General features: G+C 38.8%; 1 protein-coding gene across 16 annotated transcripts in view; it reads left to right on the top strand.

The window, feature by feature from the left end:
- Positions 1-15457, top strand: part of sulf1 (sulfatase 1) — a 334301-nt gene that overhangs the window by 244922 nt on the left and 73922 nt on the right. For all 16 annotated transcript variants that reach the window (XM_072254128.1, XM_072254097.1, XM_072254088.1 and 13 more), the window contains 4 exons: positions 8843-8993; positions 9155-9330; positions 13252-13380; positions 14814-14870. In XM_072254128.1, coding sequence (XP_072110229.1) covers positions 8843-8993; positions 9155-9330; positions 13252-13380; positions 14814-14870 — 513 coding nt within the window. The remainder of the gene's footprint in view (positions 1-8842; positions 8994-9154; positions 9331-13251; positions 13381-14813; positions 14871-15457) is intronic.

Genomic DNA, 15457 nt, shown 5'->3' with positions numbered 1-15457 from the left:
GATCAAATAGGTTTTAATAAGTAAACAAATTAAAAAAAACAATAATAATTATTAAGTTATAATGTCAGAGAAATTAATATCATTAATTTTAAAAATTAAAGTAAATTATTTACTAAGCTTTTTACTCAGAGTCAGTGAATTAGGTTTACACAATGACGACTGGAGATAAGCTCTGTGTACACCTCACTTTGGGCTCTTCTGCTCAGTACATTTCAGCGCAGACTAAACACAAGGAAATCTGCAGATGCTGGAATTTCAAGCAACACACATTAAAATTGCTGGTGAACGCAGCAGGCCAGGCAGCATCTATAGGAAGATGTACAGTCGACGTTTCGGGCTGAGACCCTTCATCAGGAAACGTGGACTGTTCTTCCTATAGATGCTGCCTGGCCTGCTGCGTTCACCAGCAATTTTTATGTGTGTTGTTCAGTGCGGACTAGATTCAGTTATGAATCCAGTGGTGAGAGGGCAGTCAATGTACTTGCACCTGACTCCTAACTAGATTTTGACTTTCACTTTTAAATGTACAGTCATGGAAGTCAGACACAGGCCATACAGCAGAGAAGAGAAGGATGGTGATATCCTACAGATCTGCAGAAGGAGGGTATGGTCCAGTCTAAAAACACCCTGGGCTGGATTTGGCAGCAAAAATAGCAATGTTAAAGAATAAATTGTGAGCAAGCAGGCACAATGTTAAATGCAGAAGTCAAGGAACTGCTGTCCCATTTCTCAGCCATGCCTTTGTAAAGCTTTGCTAGAATGGTAGGGGGTCCAAGAAAAGTACATTTTTAGTAACTGCAAAAAAGCCTCTTCGGCACAGAAAAGTAACTTCACCAAGCATAAGCTCTCATTTGATCATACTTCAATTATTGCTTGAGATTTTTAAAAAATTCTTAATTTTTTATTACCGTTGTCCCTTTCCCTTTGGCCTATGTTGAATTAACTATTCTAAATGATACTTCCTTTTAGATTCTCAATGACACACATATCTGATTAGAAAGCACAGCTTTACTCCGCACTATGCAAAGTAATTTAAACATGGTAATTGTATCTGATCCCAGCTCCTCCTCTGGCAGTGCATTCCAAATATCAATCATTCTTTGTGTAAAATAGATTTGAACCCCTCTAATCCTCTTTAAAACTCCTTCCTCTCACCTTAAATTTATGTCCTCTTGATAGCCTGACCACTGGGAAAAGATTTGGACAATTAACACTATTCATGCCTTTCATAATCTTATATACATCTGACCAGACACTGCTCAGCTCCCTTTGCTCCAGGGAAAACAAGCCAAGGGTATCCAGTTTCTCCCCGTTACTAAAGTCCTCCAATTCAGGGGACTTCCTGTAGTGTGGTGACCAGAAGTGCACAGAATATCCAATTATAGCATAACTAGTGTTTTGTAAAGTTACAACATCATGATTCTTGTATTCTCTGGCTTGATCTATGAAGATTAAGCATGCTCAATGCCTTCCTCACCCTTATCAATCTGTGTGGCCATCATGTTGCCAGTGTAGGATTAAACTGCCAACCTTTCTCACTCTTCTGTATAAGTCTCCTTGTTACATGATTGAGCTGTTTAATCCCACACTAATTGAAAATATATGGAATCGCAAATGTATTCTAGGATATAATTTCTTGTTAGAATAGCATAGCAGTTAGAATTTGATGAACTTTTGTTGCTTCTGCCATGTCACACTATAAACTTTCACTGCTCTGATAATGTAACAGGGAATCTGGTATTTAATATTACTGGTCCAAGGGTTTTTTTTCCCAGGTCTAGAGTACTGAGACACCAAACGCCTAATACCCTTGTAAAGGTTGCCCTCATCTGATGTGAGCTTTGAAGACTGAGGTTCCCAACCTGGGGTCTACGGACCACTTTGTTAATGGAAAAGATCAATGGCTATAAAAGGTTGGGAACCTCTGCTCTAAGACTTCGTTCAAATGTGTACAAAGGTGTCCGCTCTTTCCTTCTCGAAGACCAGTATTACTGTGTTGGATTTGACTTCATTCTAAGCAGGTCCAAAGTTTCCTGAAATTCTTGGCCATTGTTTTTATTACATTTTGGGTGTTAGATGAGTCTGGTGCTCGTGCTTTATGTTAACTGTACTAACTGTGTTTCCCTTAGATAGAATACTTCTAGTTCTACTCTGGTCGCTTGGTGAGTCAAGTTACAAGAATATTTCTGATCTACATACAATGTGGTCATTCACCATGTTGACAATGAAGTTTAACCTGAAAATAAACAATTATTGTAGTAAATCCTGTGGTAAGCCCAAATAACTATGTGTACCTACATCATAGCTCTTGACTCAAGGCTTAGAATCTTTATAGCTCACGATAATGGACAAGGTAACTTCTGCTGTCCGGGCTACTGTAGTGGTGCACGTTCTTAAGTCAACCAGCTTCTGCTCAAGTTGCTGCTTCGTTATAACCCTGCAGCAGTCAGAGCAACATTTTAATAAAGGAAGTAAAGTGTTTGATATTTCCAGGGACATAAAAGATGGCTAAAATGAAAAAAAAAGGCTTTAGCAGCACTGATTATAGTCCTTGTCATAAGGCTGTAAACCATAAGACATTGGAGCAGAATCACGCCATTCGACCCAGCGAGTCTGCTGTGCCGTTCTGTCATGGTTGATACATTATCCCTCTCAACCCCATTCTCACTGCTTTTTTCTCGTAACCTTTGACACCATTACTAATGAAAAATCTATCAATCTCCACTTTAAACATATCCAATGACTTGATCTCCACAACCAACTCTTCCTGATCTCTGTTCCAAAGGAATGTCCTTGTGTTCTGAGGCTATGCCTTCTGGTCTTAGACCCCCTCACTATGGAGACAAGCAGACTTGCTCTCCATATCCATTCTATCTGGGCCTTTCAACATTCAATAGGTTTCAATAATAAAACACCCCGTGCACTACTAGCTGTTTACTACTCAAATTTATCAAGTAGTGAGAAGGAGATATAGGAACAAATTTTCAGGTAACCTAGAGAATGGGGCAAGCAATTAACACACACTGCTAATGAGGGAATTTGATTATTGTAATTTGTAACAGTACAGAGAGCAAATAAAGGGATAGTTCCTGAGATATGTGTCAGGAAAATGTTTTCATCTTTTATGTTCCCAGCCCAACAAGGTGGACCATGTCTTGGTGGGAGAAAAATGAAATAGTTATAGAAACGACAGGGGAAAATCAAAGACGATACCATTGAAATTGATAAAAGCCAATCCTACTTGACAAAAATAAATCTGGAGCAGATAGATTTGAATCATATTGGCAAATAAAATATTAAATGACAAAATGGGGGCTTTCAAAAGAACAGCTACATACTAATGTAGTGGGGGAGTCAGGATGTGTTGGTGCGGGAACTGAGGGGAAGGAAGGAGTCCAAAGATGGTATTCCCTGCATGATTAAATTTCAACTAATAGAGAAAAGAAATTGGTTTTCTAAATGGTATATTTGCAATTCACTGGAGAACCAAACAGAATGAAACACAAAGCAAAAGTGAAAAATGCAGATACGAGGGACAGAGAGTTACAAGAATAGATTGGCTGCTAACCTAAAAAATGAACTAAGACTTCTTTTACAAGCACATACATAACAGAATAATTTTCAGAGATAGGATTGGATCAGTTAGAGATCAAAAGTGAAATATCCTTCAGGAGCCAGAACGCCTAGCTGAGATAATAAGTAAGAATACTGCATGCATCTCTACCAGGGATGAGAGCTCTGCAATGTTGCAATATCTGTTCCAATAGCAGTTTAGTGCGGGGCTCACTTAGCACATTAAATAAAAAATTACATTGCACTGCTTTACAGCCAAGTTTTATTTCCAGTGACACATTAGTATGACATGACATTCACATCAAGTTGGCGTATATAATCTCATTGATTACCTGTGCAAACAATGAGTGAAAGTACATTAAAAAGTAAAAGGAGTAACACATAATTTATTGTAAATTCTTAGCTCCATAACAGCAATTACATCCTGAAGGATTGGGTGCCTCTTCAGAATTTACATATTCAATTTTAAAATAAGGCTTCTGGTCAGCAAGTGGAATTAGACTTATTTTTCATTTTTATCCATCAGTGTACTTGCGATTCATGAGTTCCAACTAGTTAATGAGTAAAGGGCTGATGATTTTAAGTTTAAAGTGAAAAAGAAAACTGCAATGCAGTATTATATCCAATATTTATCAACTGACCTTAACTATTTAAGGCTAATGGATTTATTCTGCTAACAGTGGAAGATGTTAGTTTGTAGTTTTCAAATGTATTTCTGATGGCAGCTCATGTTTTTAAACTTGTTATTTAATGGCTCTTGGCAGGCATGAAGAAGAAATGGCTGGTACTGAAAGTGTATGTGGTACTAATATGAATTCTACAATCTATTTTAGTGAAAAATAATCATTGGATATTAACATTAAAATCTGCACAGCTGTGAATTGCCTTCTATTTTGCAGCATTTAGGAAAAAGAAAAGATTATTTTAATAAAAATAATTATTTTTAGGTGGTAAGATGAACCTTGCATTTCTGGTGGTTACAGAACACATATTGAAATAGTGCACTAAGCTAACCATTTTCTCTGGATAACATCAGTTCGGAGTGTGGATTAGCATCTTTACATTCCCTTCCATTCTGAGATCATTGATCTCCAGTTAGCTGCGACTGTGTTCATCTGACAATTTCAAGATACAGAGAATATTTGCACAAGAATCCTTATCGGAAATATCCTTATGATCAAAGGTTGGATTTAGGGGTAATATGACCTTATTACATGTTTTTACGTGAAAAAATAGTACCATTTTAGACGACACATGATGGACTTAAAAAGGTAGTTGCAAAATATTCTGGTATTACAGCAAGCTCAGATCTTGTATACTAATCAGATAAGATCACCTATCCACAGCAGGATTAGTTCCAGCTTGTTGAAAAGAAAATCTTAATCAATGTTAAATTAACAATTAAGAAGGCAGGTGCAGTGGTGCCTACTTTCTTTCCTGTCTGACTATATTAAAAATGTTTTAAGAAAAAGTGACCCAATTTTGTTACAAGAGTGTAGGAAGCAAACCCAAGTTCAGGACACAGGAACGGAGATTGAGTCTTAGATGCTCACATGGGCGTAAACGCCAAACAGCAAACAGGAGGAATCTTGACACACAGACTTGACACAAAACCTCGACTCAGAGAAACAGAGTCTCATAGGTAAACATTGAAACAGGAGCTAGACTTAGAACAAACAGTTCTAAGCGGTCAGGGAACGCAGTTATCTCACAGGAAAAAAAAAACCAACAACCCAGCAACTAGTGGTTGTGACGCCGGGGTTCTTATACTGCAGTTCTTGATGGAGACCAGGTGTGCTGTCATCAAAGCGAATTAGCAGTAAATGGGAAATGAACAATCGGAATCAAGGCATAATTAAAGGAGATTAGGAGCAAGATAGGGGATTAACGATCGGGACCAGAACAAATTTGCCTTTATTTAATTATGAAATCAATATTCAATGATTCCTTTGGAATTATGTAATCCTGATTTATGCTTAGTAATTAACACTATTCATTTAACATATTTTATCAATTCATGCCAATTTTGATTCATTTGTGTGCGGTGGTTTTGGAGGCATTGTTTATTATTAATGGAAATTGCAGTGATTTTAATTTATAAATTTTGAAAGATGTGAATTTCAAGTTGAGTGTTAATTAGCTCTAATGTATGATCACCAGCCTTGTTCAAGACGTGGCTGTTTGCTATTATGTTTGTCATTTATTTGGTTAATACAGAAAATACTTTTGAACATTAATCATAAGAGGTATTCTAAAGGGGGAGTGTAACAGCCATGGCTGACAAGGGAAGTCAAAGGCCAGCATAAAAGCATAAGAGAGGGCGTATAATATAGCAAAAATTAGTGGGAAGTTAGAGGATTGGGAAGATTTTAAAAACCAACAGAAGGCAACTAAAAAACAATAAGGAGAAAAAAGATTAAATATGCTAATAATATAAAAGAGGAGGAACAGAAGTTTTTACAGATATATAAGGAGCTAAAGAGAGGCGAGGGTGGATATCTCTCCACTGGAAAATGACACTGCAGGGATACTAAGGGGAGACAAAGAAATGGTGGGTGAACTTAATAAGTATTTTTCACCAGTCTTCACTGTAGAAAACACTAGCCGTATGCCAGAAATTCAACAGTGTTAAGGGGGAGAAGTCAGCGTAGTTGTTACGACTAAAGAGAAGGGGCTTAGAAAGCTATAAGGCCTGAAGGTGGATAAGTTACTTGGATGAGATGGACTAAACCCTGGGGTCTGAAAGAGGTAGTTAAAGAGACTGTGGAGGCATTAGCAGTGATCTTTAGAAAATCACTAGACTCTGGAATGATGCTGTGAGGACTGGAAAATTGCAAAAGTCACTCCACTCTTTAAGAAGGGAGAGAGGCAGAAGAAAGGAAATTGTGGGCCATTTAGCCTGACTTCAGTGGTTGGGGAGATGACGAAGTCTATTATGAAGGATGGAGTTTTGAGATACTTGTAGACACATGATAAAGTAGATTTCTTTGAGGGGAAATCTTGCCTGACAAATCTGTTGGGATTCTTGGAGAAAATAACAGGCAGGATAGACAAAAGAGAGCCAGTGAATGTTGTTTACTTGGAATTTCAGAAATCCTTTAACAAGGGGCCACACATGAGGCTGCTAAACCAGATAAGAGCCCTGATATCGTAGGAAATATACTAGCATGGATAGAAGATTAAGAGAATGGGTTAAAAAAAAAAGTGGCAGATGGAATACAGTGTAGGAAGGTGTATGATCTTGCAGTTTGGTAGAAGGAGTACAGGCGTAGACGATTTTTGAAATGAGGAAAATTTTAAAAATCAAGTGTACAAAGGGACTTGAGGCCTGCTATTCAATTTTCCCCAAGTTACTTTCCCTAACTTTCTTCTGTATATTTTGTTGTTAACTTTGGTTTTTGAGGGTGATTAGTCCTCTTAAGTAATTTTTTTCCCTCTTCCTTCAACATGTCCTTTCTTTTGCTGGAACTTTGGCATCAGTCATTTCAGAATGCTCTGTCTTCAGCTTCTCATTATACCAATTTACTTAGGATGAAAATAAAGGCTTTTGATCTAGGTTCCTTAAACTATATATTTTTATTTTTCATACTACCTTTTATGGGACTATTGTATTGAGTGTATCAAGCTTCAATTTCTTGGTGTCCACATTTCCGAGGATCTCACCTGGTCCCTGAACTCCTCCATCCTGGTCAAAAAGGCGCAACAGCGCCTTTATTTCCTGCAGAGCATCAAGAAAGCTCACCTCTGTCCCAGGATACTGACGGACTTTTACCTCTGTACCATTGAGAGCATACTCACCAACTGCATCTCAGTGTGGTATGGCAATTGTCCCGTATCGGACCGCAAAGCACTCCAGCGTGTGGTGAAAACTGCCCAGCAGATTATCGGCACCCAATTGCCCACCATTGAGAACATCTACCATAAAAGCTGCCTGGACAGGGTGAAAAGCATTATCAAGGATGCATTTCACCCTAACCATGGGCTTTTTACTCTCCTCCCATACGGTAGGCGCTACCAGCAGGCACAGGAAGAGCTTCTTCCCTGAGGCTGTGACCCTGCTGAACCTCACATCACAGCGCTAAGCACTATTGCAACCATATTGCACTGTCTCAGTACTTTCATATTTGTGTGCCGTAGCACTTACTTTTTATTCGAAGCTATTTTGTAAATAACACTATTCTTTGCATTTCTGGTCAGATGCTAACTGCATTTCATTGGCTTTGTATCTGTACTCGGCACAATGACAATAAAGTTGAATCTAATCTAATCTAATATGTCTAACAAGTCAACGACTCCACTATCATTGTATCCTAAGATAACCAGGACGGTTCATGATGACTGCAATAACCTGGATCTTTTTTTCATCTAGCAGTTGGTAAATTCTCATGCATCTGCCAATATCATAATAAGATATCATTCTCTTTAGTTCTAACTGCTTTACTTAGTTAGATTAAGTACTTTTGTTCAACCCTTGGTTGTTTGGATAGAGCAAAAATTTAGACCTGCACCCCCGCAATCCTGCACCCATTTCCCGCACCCGAAGTGTCTGGCAGGTAAGGCAATTTGTGGTTCCCCACTTACCCCCCCCCCCCCTTCCCTGTCACCACCCTTGAATCCCAAGTAGTGTGGAGACAATTGCAGGTTCTTATGGTTGGTTAGGATTGCTTGGATTTCCAGCATTAGCAAATTTTCTCATGTTTGTGAATTTTCATTATTGTTTTAACGATATAAATCCAAACCAATAGTATAGTGACGCATTTTAAGGGAATTGGAGTTAATATACCATACAGTTAAAACAATCAAGCAATGATTAAGGCAGTACTTTAATGAAAATAGAGTACGTGGAATCTTGGTGTAATATGTGACGTGGGAAGAAAATTATGTGTTTATTGTATTGTTTAGAAAGTAATCATTGCTCAGAATAGAGCACCACATGTACTTGATAAACAGCATCATTAGAGGTGGCAAACAATATTAAGGTTTGTGGCTGAAGAGCTGTTAGTTCTGCTGTACTCATTTTGGAGAAAGGAATTAAAGCAAACTGTTGTACAATGCATGTGCACTGATTGAACTACTCAAAGTAGGTTTCTCACTGAGGGAGAACTGACCAGATTGTGGACCAGAATATATTGCGTATCAATATTTTGTTCACCTTTCCTTACCAGCATTTGGAATAAGAGCCAAGACCGTGTTAGACATTAGGTAGAAGTTGGTAAATGGGAAACAAATTAAACATTGTGTTGAACCGTTTCTGTTTTGTTGTCTCCAGTACACCGAGCTATAACTATGCTCCGAATATGGACAAGCATTGGATAATGCAATTCACAGGGGCAATGAGGCCCATCCATATGGAGTTCACCAACATTCTTCAGAGAAAGCGGCTGCAGACACTTATGTCAGTGGATGACTCTGTAAACAGGGTAAGCGTCATCATTGAATCATTTAACGGCAAGAAGTAAACAATGGTTTTCCCACAAGCACTTCAATGAAAATGCAGTAGAATAAAATTTTCTAGCAATATTTTCCTTTCTATTTTACAACTAGTCAAAGTTATACTAAGACACCTTGTACTATGATCTAGATATTCCAGATGCTTGCAGAGACTGGGGAACTGGAGAACACCTACGTCATCTACACTGCAGATCATGGCTACCACATTGGCCAATTTGGACTGGTAAAAGGAAAATCAATGCCATATGACTTTGATATCCGGGTTCCCTTCTTCGTTCGTGGACCAAATGTGGAACCAGGGTCAATGTAAGGGATTATTTCTAGAATTTTCAAGTTTACTGGGAGTAGTTGAGAATGGCAATTTTTACTGTTGATGTACTCGTAACCCATTAACTAGCACTTTGACAGAGCATTGTCCGTGATGCAGATGTAGCACTCTATAATGATAATGGCTGACCAGTTTATCAGAAATGTGACACAACATCCTCAAAAACAAACAGCATGCACTTGTGAGGAACCTTGAACAAAGGAAATATAACCTAAAAACAGGAAAGTCCACGAAAATATGATACTACAGAGCTATGAAAATTGAATCTTCATGAAAATATATTCTCAGCTGTTTTACAGCCAGTTACTTGATTCACAAAGTAAAGAAAATGTATCCAATAGTTAAATCCAATTGGAATTTTGTTTCATTTGGCAGTATACATGCACATGGTTGAATGACAATAAATGAACTAAATTCGGCAAAATATTCATGAATACTGCATGAAGCAATGCTGATGTGTAATCATCTGCTAAGCACAATAATTCATGAAGTTTAATAAGATGTCAAAAGGGTAAATCTACACTCCATGAAAATCAGAATCATCTTTCAAAAAGGAGACAAGATTTGAAAAACTGACACCAGGAAACAGAATATATATGAACAAATTACCAAGAAAATATTTCCAAGTAATGCTGTTCTACTTTAATTTGAAATTCAGAAGTAGCAAAATGAGATATATCTATAGCATGGGACATGAATTGAATAGTCTAATTGCAGCAAAGTCTGGAATTTAAATGAATGAAAAAATCACCAAGTGTTCAGTATAGCGACCTCATCATCAGAAAATAGAACCAGTAATGACTCAGTAGCAACCTCATAGGAGCCTGTCATTTAGGTCAGAACTTTGATTTCCTGCTGGTAAAATGTAGTCATGTGAAATGTAACAGATACCCTATTGATTATTGATTCAGTGGAAGAAAGTGACACTAGAGAGCCATTTACAGTTTATTTATAAAAATTAGAATGTTTTAAAAACATGGTAGAATTTCCATCTCTATCTACACTTCATAATTTTGGATTTGACAGTTACTTTAGGGCAAGCATGTGGTCATTTGGGTCTACCATCACTCTTTGTGAGTACCAAATACGATCCTTTCTCCTGTTTGGAGATGCAGTGGAGTAGGACAAAATGTGGAATGCAGTTCAAGGAGAAGGCAATGTATACAGGAACTTTGGACAGGGATAAATTTAGAAAGCAGATTTTTATTCCTCATTTCTGAAACTCTTGTGCCAAAGCCTAGTGTAGTTTTGTGGTCATGTCACAAACCAGCCTGGGAGTTTTCCTTTTGATTAATATTTGTGCCCACTTCTGTCCCTTCTGCTCAAAGTCATAACTGTCACTATGGAATGATTCATTGAGAGCTAAAAGTCCTTCAGTAACTTGTCCAATGAATCATTTGTTATTTGTGAATCTAGATAGTATCAGCAGTCTCTTCAGTCAGGCATGTTGTAGTTAAGCCAAATCTCCCCCAGGTCCTCATCATCAACAATCAATACATATCAAGCATAAGTAGGAACCCTAGCTCAAAAGTCCACTTCAGCTCCAGAATACTCAAGCAATTGTAATGAACCAGCTGAGAGTAGTTATATACCACTTTCTTCATCAACATAACCCGAAATAAAGGAGTAGTCAGATTTAGAGGATACGAAATGGATGAAGAGTAATAGAGTCTACAATAGTACAAAGGAAAACCTTTTGGGCAAATGAAAGCAAGTAAAGAGGCAAGTGAAAAAAAAAGCAATTCAATACGTGAAAGGAAAGAGGATACGGGGAATATGAATATGGCTACAGCTGGCAGAAGTCAAGGGGGAAATGATTTTGAAGTTCTGCCAGAATCCTTGGAAATGGAATAGTCACCGAAGGGCAGAAAAGGAAAAATAGAGGAAAGGTAGTCAATAAAAATATTTTCAGCCGTTGAAAAGACAAACAGTAAAAGCCAATTTCTTTAAAGGGGGAAAATAGAAATTAGGGAGCAGTTTAGCTGAGGCACCAAGGAAATGTAGTATGGTATTTCTCCATTGCTTTATTAGAGAATAGACATTGAAGTAGAGATGATCCTTGCCCCAAGAAGAGCTCAGTACCCCCAGTGCAGTGGTCAGGAAGACAAAATAGTAATCAGATTTATCCAGGGCATTCCTGGGATCCTAGCATCTTCTTTGATTTGTGTTTTATTCATTATTTCCTGGAGTTCAACCATCCCGTTGATTGGAGGATTCAAATTAGAATGCAAACACAGGAAATTGGGAGCAGAAGTGAGACATTGTGACTTTTGAGCCTGAAATCCATTTAATATGATCATGCCTGATCTAGTCTGACTTGCCTTAACATTTGTACTAGTTTCCCATAACCCTCAATTACTCAATCCGTCATTCATTTATATATATACACACACACATAGATATATATATATACACACATACATACATACATATATATATATATACACACACACACACATACACACACACACACACACACACACACACATATATATATATATATATATATTTGAACAGATTTGTTAAGCAAGACTTCCCCTTAAGGAAATCATGCTGACTGTGGCCTATTTCACAATGTACCTCCAAACATCTTCCCAACCACTGAGGCCAGGCTAACTGGCCTATAATTTCCTTTCTACTTCCTCCCTTCCTTCTTGAAGAGTGGAGTGGTGTTTGCAATTTACCAGTCCTCCGGAACCATACCAGAATCTAGTGCCTCTTGAAAGATCATCACTAATGCCTCCACAATCTCTTTGGCTACCTGTCAGTCCATGGCCTCCTCTTCTGCCATGATAAGTTCACTCTCAGAGTGGAGGAGCAGCACCTCATATTCCGGCTAGGTCGTCGTCTTCATCGACTAGGTAGCCTCCAACCAGATGGCATGAAAATTGATTTCTCCTTCCTGTAATTTTTCCCTCCCCTTTCCTTCTTCTTGTATTCTCCACTCTGCCCTCTTACCTCTTCTCCTCACCTGCCCTTGGTGCCCCTCTTTCTTCCCTTTCTCCCATGATCCACCCCCCCCATCAGATTCCTTCTTCTGCAGCCCTTTGCCTTTTCCACCTTTTCCTATCTCCCCTCAGCTTCTCCCTTCATCCCTATCCTCCTACCCTCCTGGCTTCACCTATTACTTTCTAGCTTGTCCTCCTTCTCACTACGTTTTCATCCTGGCATCGTCCTCTTTCCTTTTCCGTCCTGATGAAGGATGAAGGGTCTTGGTCTGAAACATCAGCTCTTTATTTATTTCCATAAATGCTGCCTGATCTGCTGAGATCCTGTGGATTTTATGTGTGTTTTTCTGGATTTCCAGCATCTGCAGAATCTCTTGTGTTTATGACTTCTTAACCAGTCAGTAAATGTAGAGCCTCATAAAAGTGTAATGTGACAAGCCTGCAGTCACCGCGGATCTCCCTGCTCCCTATCGCTGGCACTAATCCTGGATGTGAGGCATATGCAGGGTTCTTTTTGATCCTGGAACAGAAACATCCCACATGCCCGGGCTGCTCAAGAGCATGGCTTTATCTTAGTGCAAGTCTTTATCTCAGCGCAAGTGTTGAGTGTAGGCCATTAGGAAGCCTATCAAAATAACTTCTTTGAAAAGGACTTTTGATTTTGAAAGGGAAAAAAAATGAGAGGCAGGGAAATTTAACCACAGAAATTTGCTTCAGCTGGAGAACTTATACATGAGCAACCTTTAACCTATAAATTGTTCTATCTAAAATTATGTTTCTTAAATAAAATAAGCATGTGTGACTGTCTTGACAGTTTTTGTAGGCTCATCTTGTAAGCTCAGTTGGAGCTTCATTTGTTAAAACTGAAGTGCAAGATGTAGTGTACAGGCATTTAAAGAAATTACTTAATTTGATGCATTTCTTCATCTGTGGTTGTGATTACTTCAACAGCATTCCTCAACTAGTTCTGAATATCGACCTTGCTCCGACCATCCTGGATATCGCTGGCCTCGATATTCCAGCAGACATGGATGGCAAATCTATCCTGAAATTACTGGAGCCTGAAAAGCCAGGAAATAGGTGAGCTGAAATGACTGAACCCTACACTTGGACAAACATTGCATTAAATGGAAGTGAGAGAGACATATTGGAAATACAGAGTTTCAGTCTGAGTCTGAGGCCTCCACTGGTTAGAGTTGACCATGGAAATTGCATCCTAGCTGTCTAGAAATGCAAGCCAGGGCAGTATGATATGGAGAGAAAACTTTTGCCCATGTAGCAAGCTTCCCCTCTCCATGCATCTGATGAACCCAAAGGAACGGCAGAGATTGATACAGTTTGGTACCAGGAGCGTCACAGGAGTTGCCAGTCAGCATAGAACTCAATGTAGGCCAGCCTTAGGGACACCAGCTCCAGATTTTTCCCTCAGAGTTTACTCCCGAAGCCTTCCCCATGAGTGGGTTTTGCTGCAAGGCAGTGGAGGTTTGGAATCAGAGTTTTTCTTACAGCTGCCAACTATGGCTGACAAGCCCCATCTGCCCAAAGCGACTGATTTTAAGGCGCCAGTAACCCTCCTTTGCCCCTTCTCCTGTCAGTAGAAATTGTTCCACTGGGCTTAGTAGCTGAGCCACGTGTGAAGGCCAGGAGCTGGACCTGGTTGTGAGAGGTTATTTGAGGCACACGCCATTTGGAGCGTTTAATGGGTAATAGGAGCTTGTCCTCAACACCACCCCCGGCTATAATAACCTTAAGGATATTCAGAGTAACACACTCAAAATGACGGAGGAACTCAGCAGTTCAGGCAGCATTTATGGAAGGGAATAAAGAGTCGACGCTTTGGGCTGAGACCTTTCATCAAGGTTCCTGACTTACGGACAGAAATTGAAGGAAGAATATGTAGGCTTTAAAATTTTTCTTTATAAAACTTGCAACGAAACTGAGAGAACAACATTATACAAATTAATAGGGCCCTGATGGAAAATTGATCTTTTGCAAACAAGTTTTGTTATAATAGTCTCTTTGTGCTGAATTTTGGACCAGTGACAAGGATGCAGGATCATTGTACTCTGCATATGGTTCAAGATGCTGCCATTACACTGATGATCAAATGCATCACATTGTCGTGGGGGCCCACTGGAACAGACTAACACTAAACCATATGTCTTCTCTTGTCATCACCCCACCTCCATTTCTTCACATTTCCACAATAAACTTTATACAGATGTTGCCATGGCGAGGGTACTTTTAAGAATCCAAATTGCTTCCAAATGGTCGGTATGAGAATGACATGGCAACTCCAACCTCTTTGGACTGCCACCAACAATTAATAGTCAATTGTTTTAACAAATGAGTAAAAGCTGAAAATCGCAAATGACTTTCCTTTTGGGAGTTTTGTCAGTTTGGCAGATGTTTGAGTTACCTGATTTGGTTCAAGTATTACAAGCAGCACTGGAAGGAAGTATATAAACCTAATTTTAGTCATTAGTACCTAACATGCAATATGTCTTTTCCAGATTCCGTTCAAATAAAAGGGCCAGAATCTGGCGTGACACATTCCTCATTGAGAGAGGGTAAGTAAATCTGCACTAAGAATTTAACACAATGCATTCTGCGTCTTTTTTCCAGTTCTCATAAAGAGATACCTTATTGGAGACAGTGTTTTGGATGGCAAGGGTAGCTTTTTCTCAAAGATCTACTCTTTGGTGATTTTTTGACTTTTAGTTGTATTGATCCTGCTAGTTATGATATTCATCAGTTTCACACAAAGGTGAATGTTGTGGAAATGACTGTCCTTAGACAATAGAACTTCCTCGGGGTTTGTTAATCTGCAGTTGTCATGTCTCTCGACAGTTATGTACCCACATCACTGTAACTTCCTTGAGAGGAAAATTATTCAGTGAATTTTGGAATTTATTGATATTGCAGATAATTTATCAAGAAACTCCAGTAGTTTAAATTAAAGAAACTACATTAGCCAGGAAACTGCATCAGACTTTTTTTCTAAAAGAGGACCTGTGTTATGATATATTCTTCAGGTGGAACTGAACCATATATGCATATCAATAATAGTATACCCATGGATTTCAGGATGCAGATTGGAGAATCCAGCTAGCCTATCAAGAAAGGGTGCCCAAACACCTCAGAAGTGAGACTGGGT

The sequence above is a fragment of the Mobula birostris genome, chromosome 1, assembly GCF_030028105.1.
Source record: "Mobula birostris isolate sMobBir1 chromosome 1, sMobBir1.hap1, whole genome shotgun sequence".
In the NCBI taxonomy this organism is placed as follows: Eukaryota; Metazoa; Chordata; class Chondrichthyes; order Myliobatiformes; family Myliobatidae; genus Mobula; species Mobula birostris.
The sequence above is the reverse complement of the archived record's forward strand: the minus strand, read 5'-3'. Positions and strand labels throughout refer to the sequence as shown.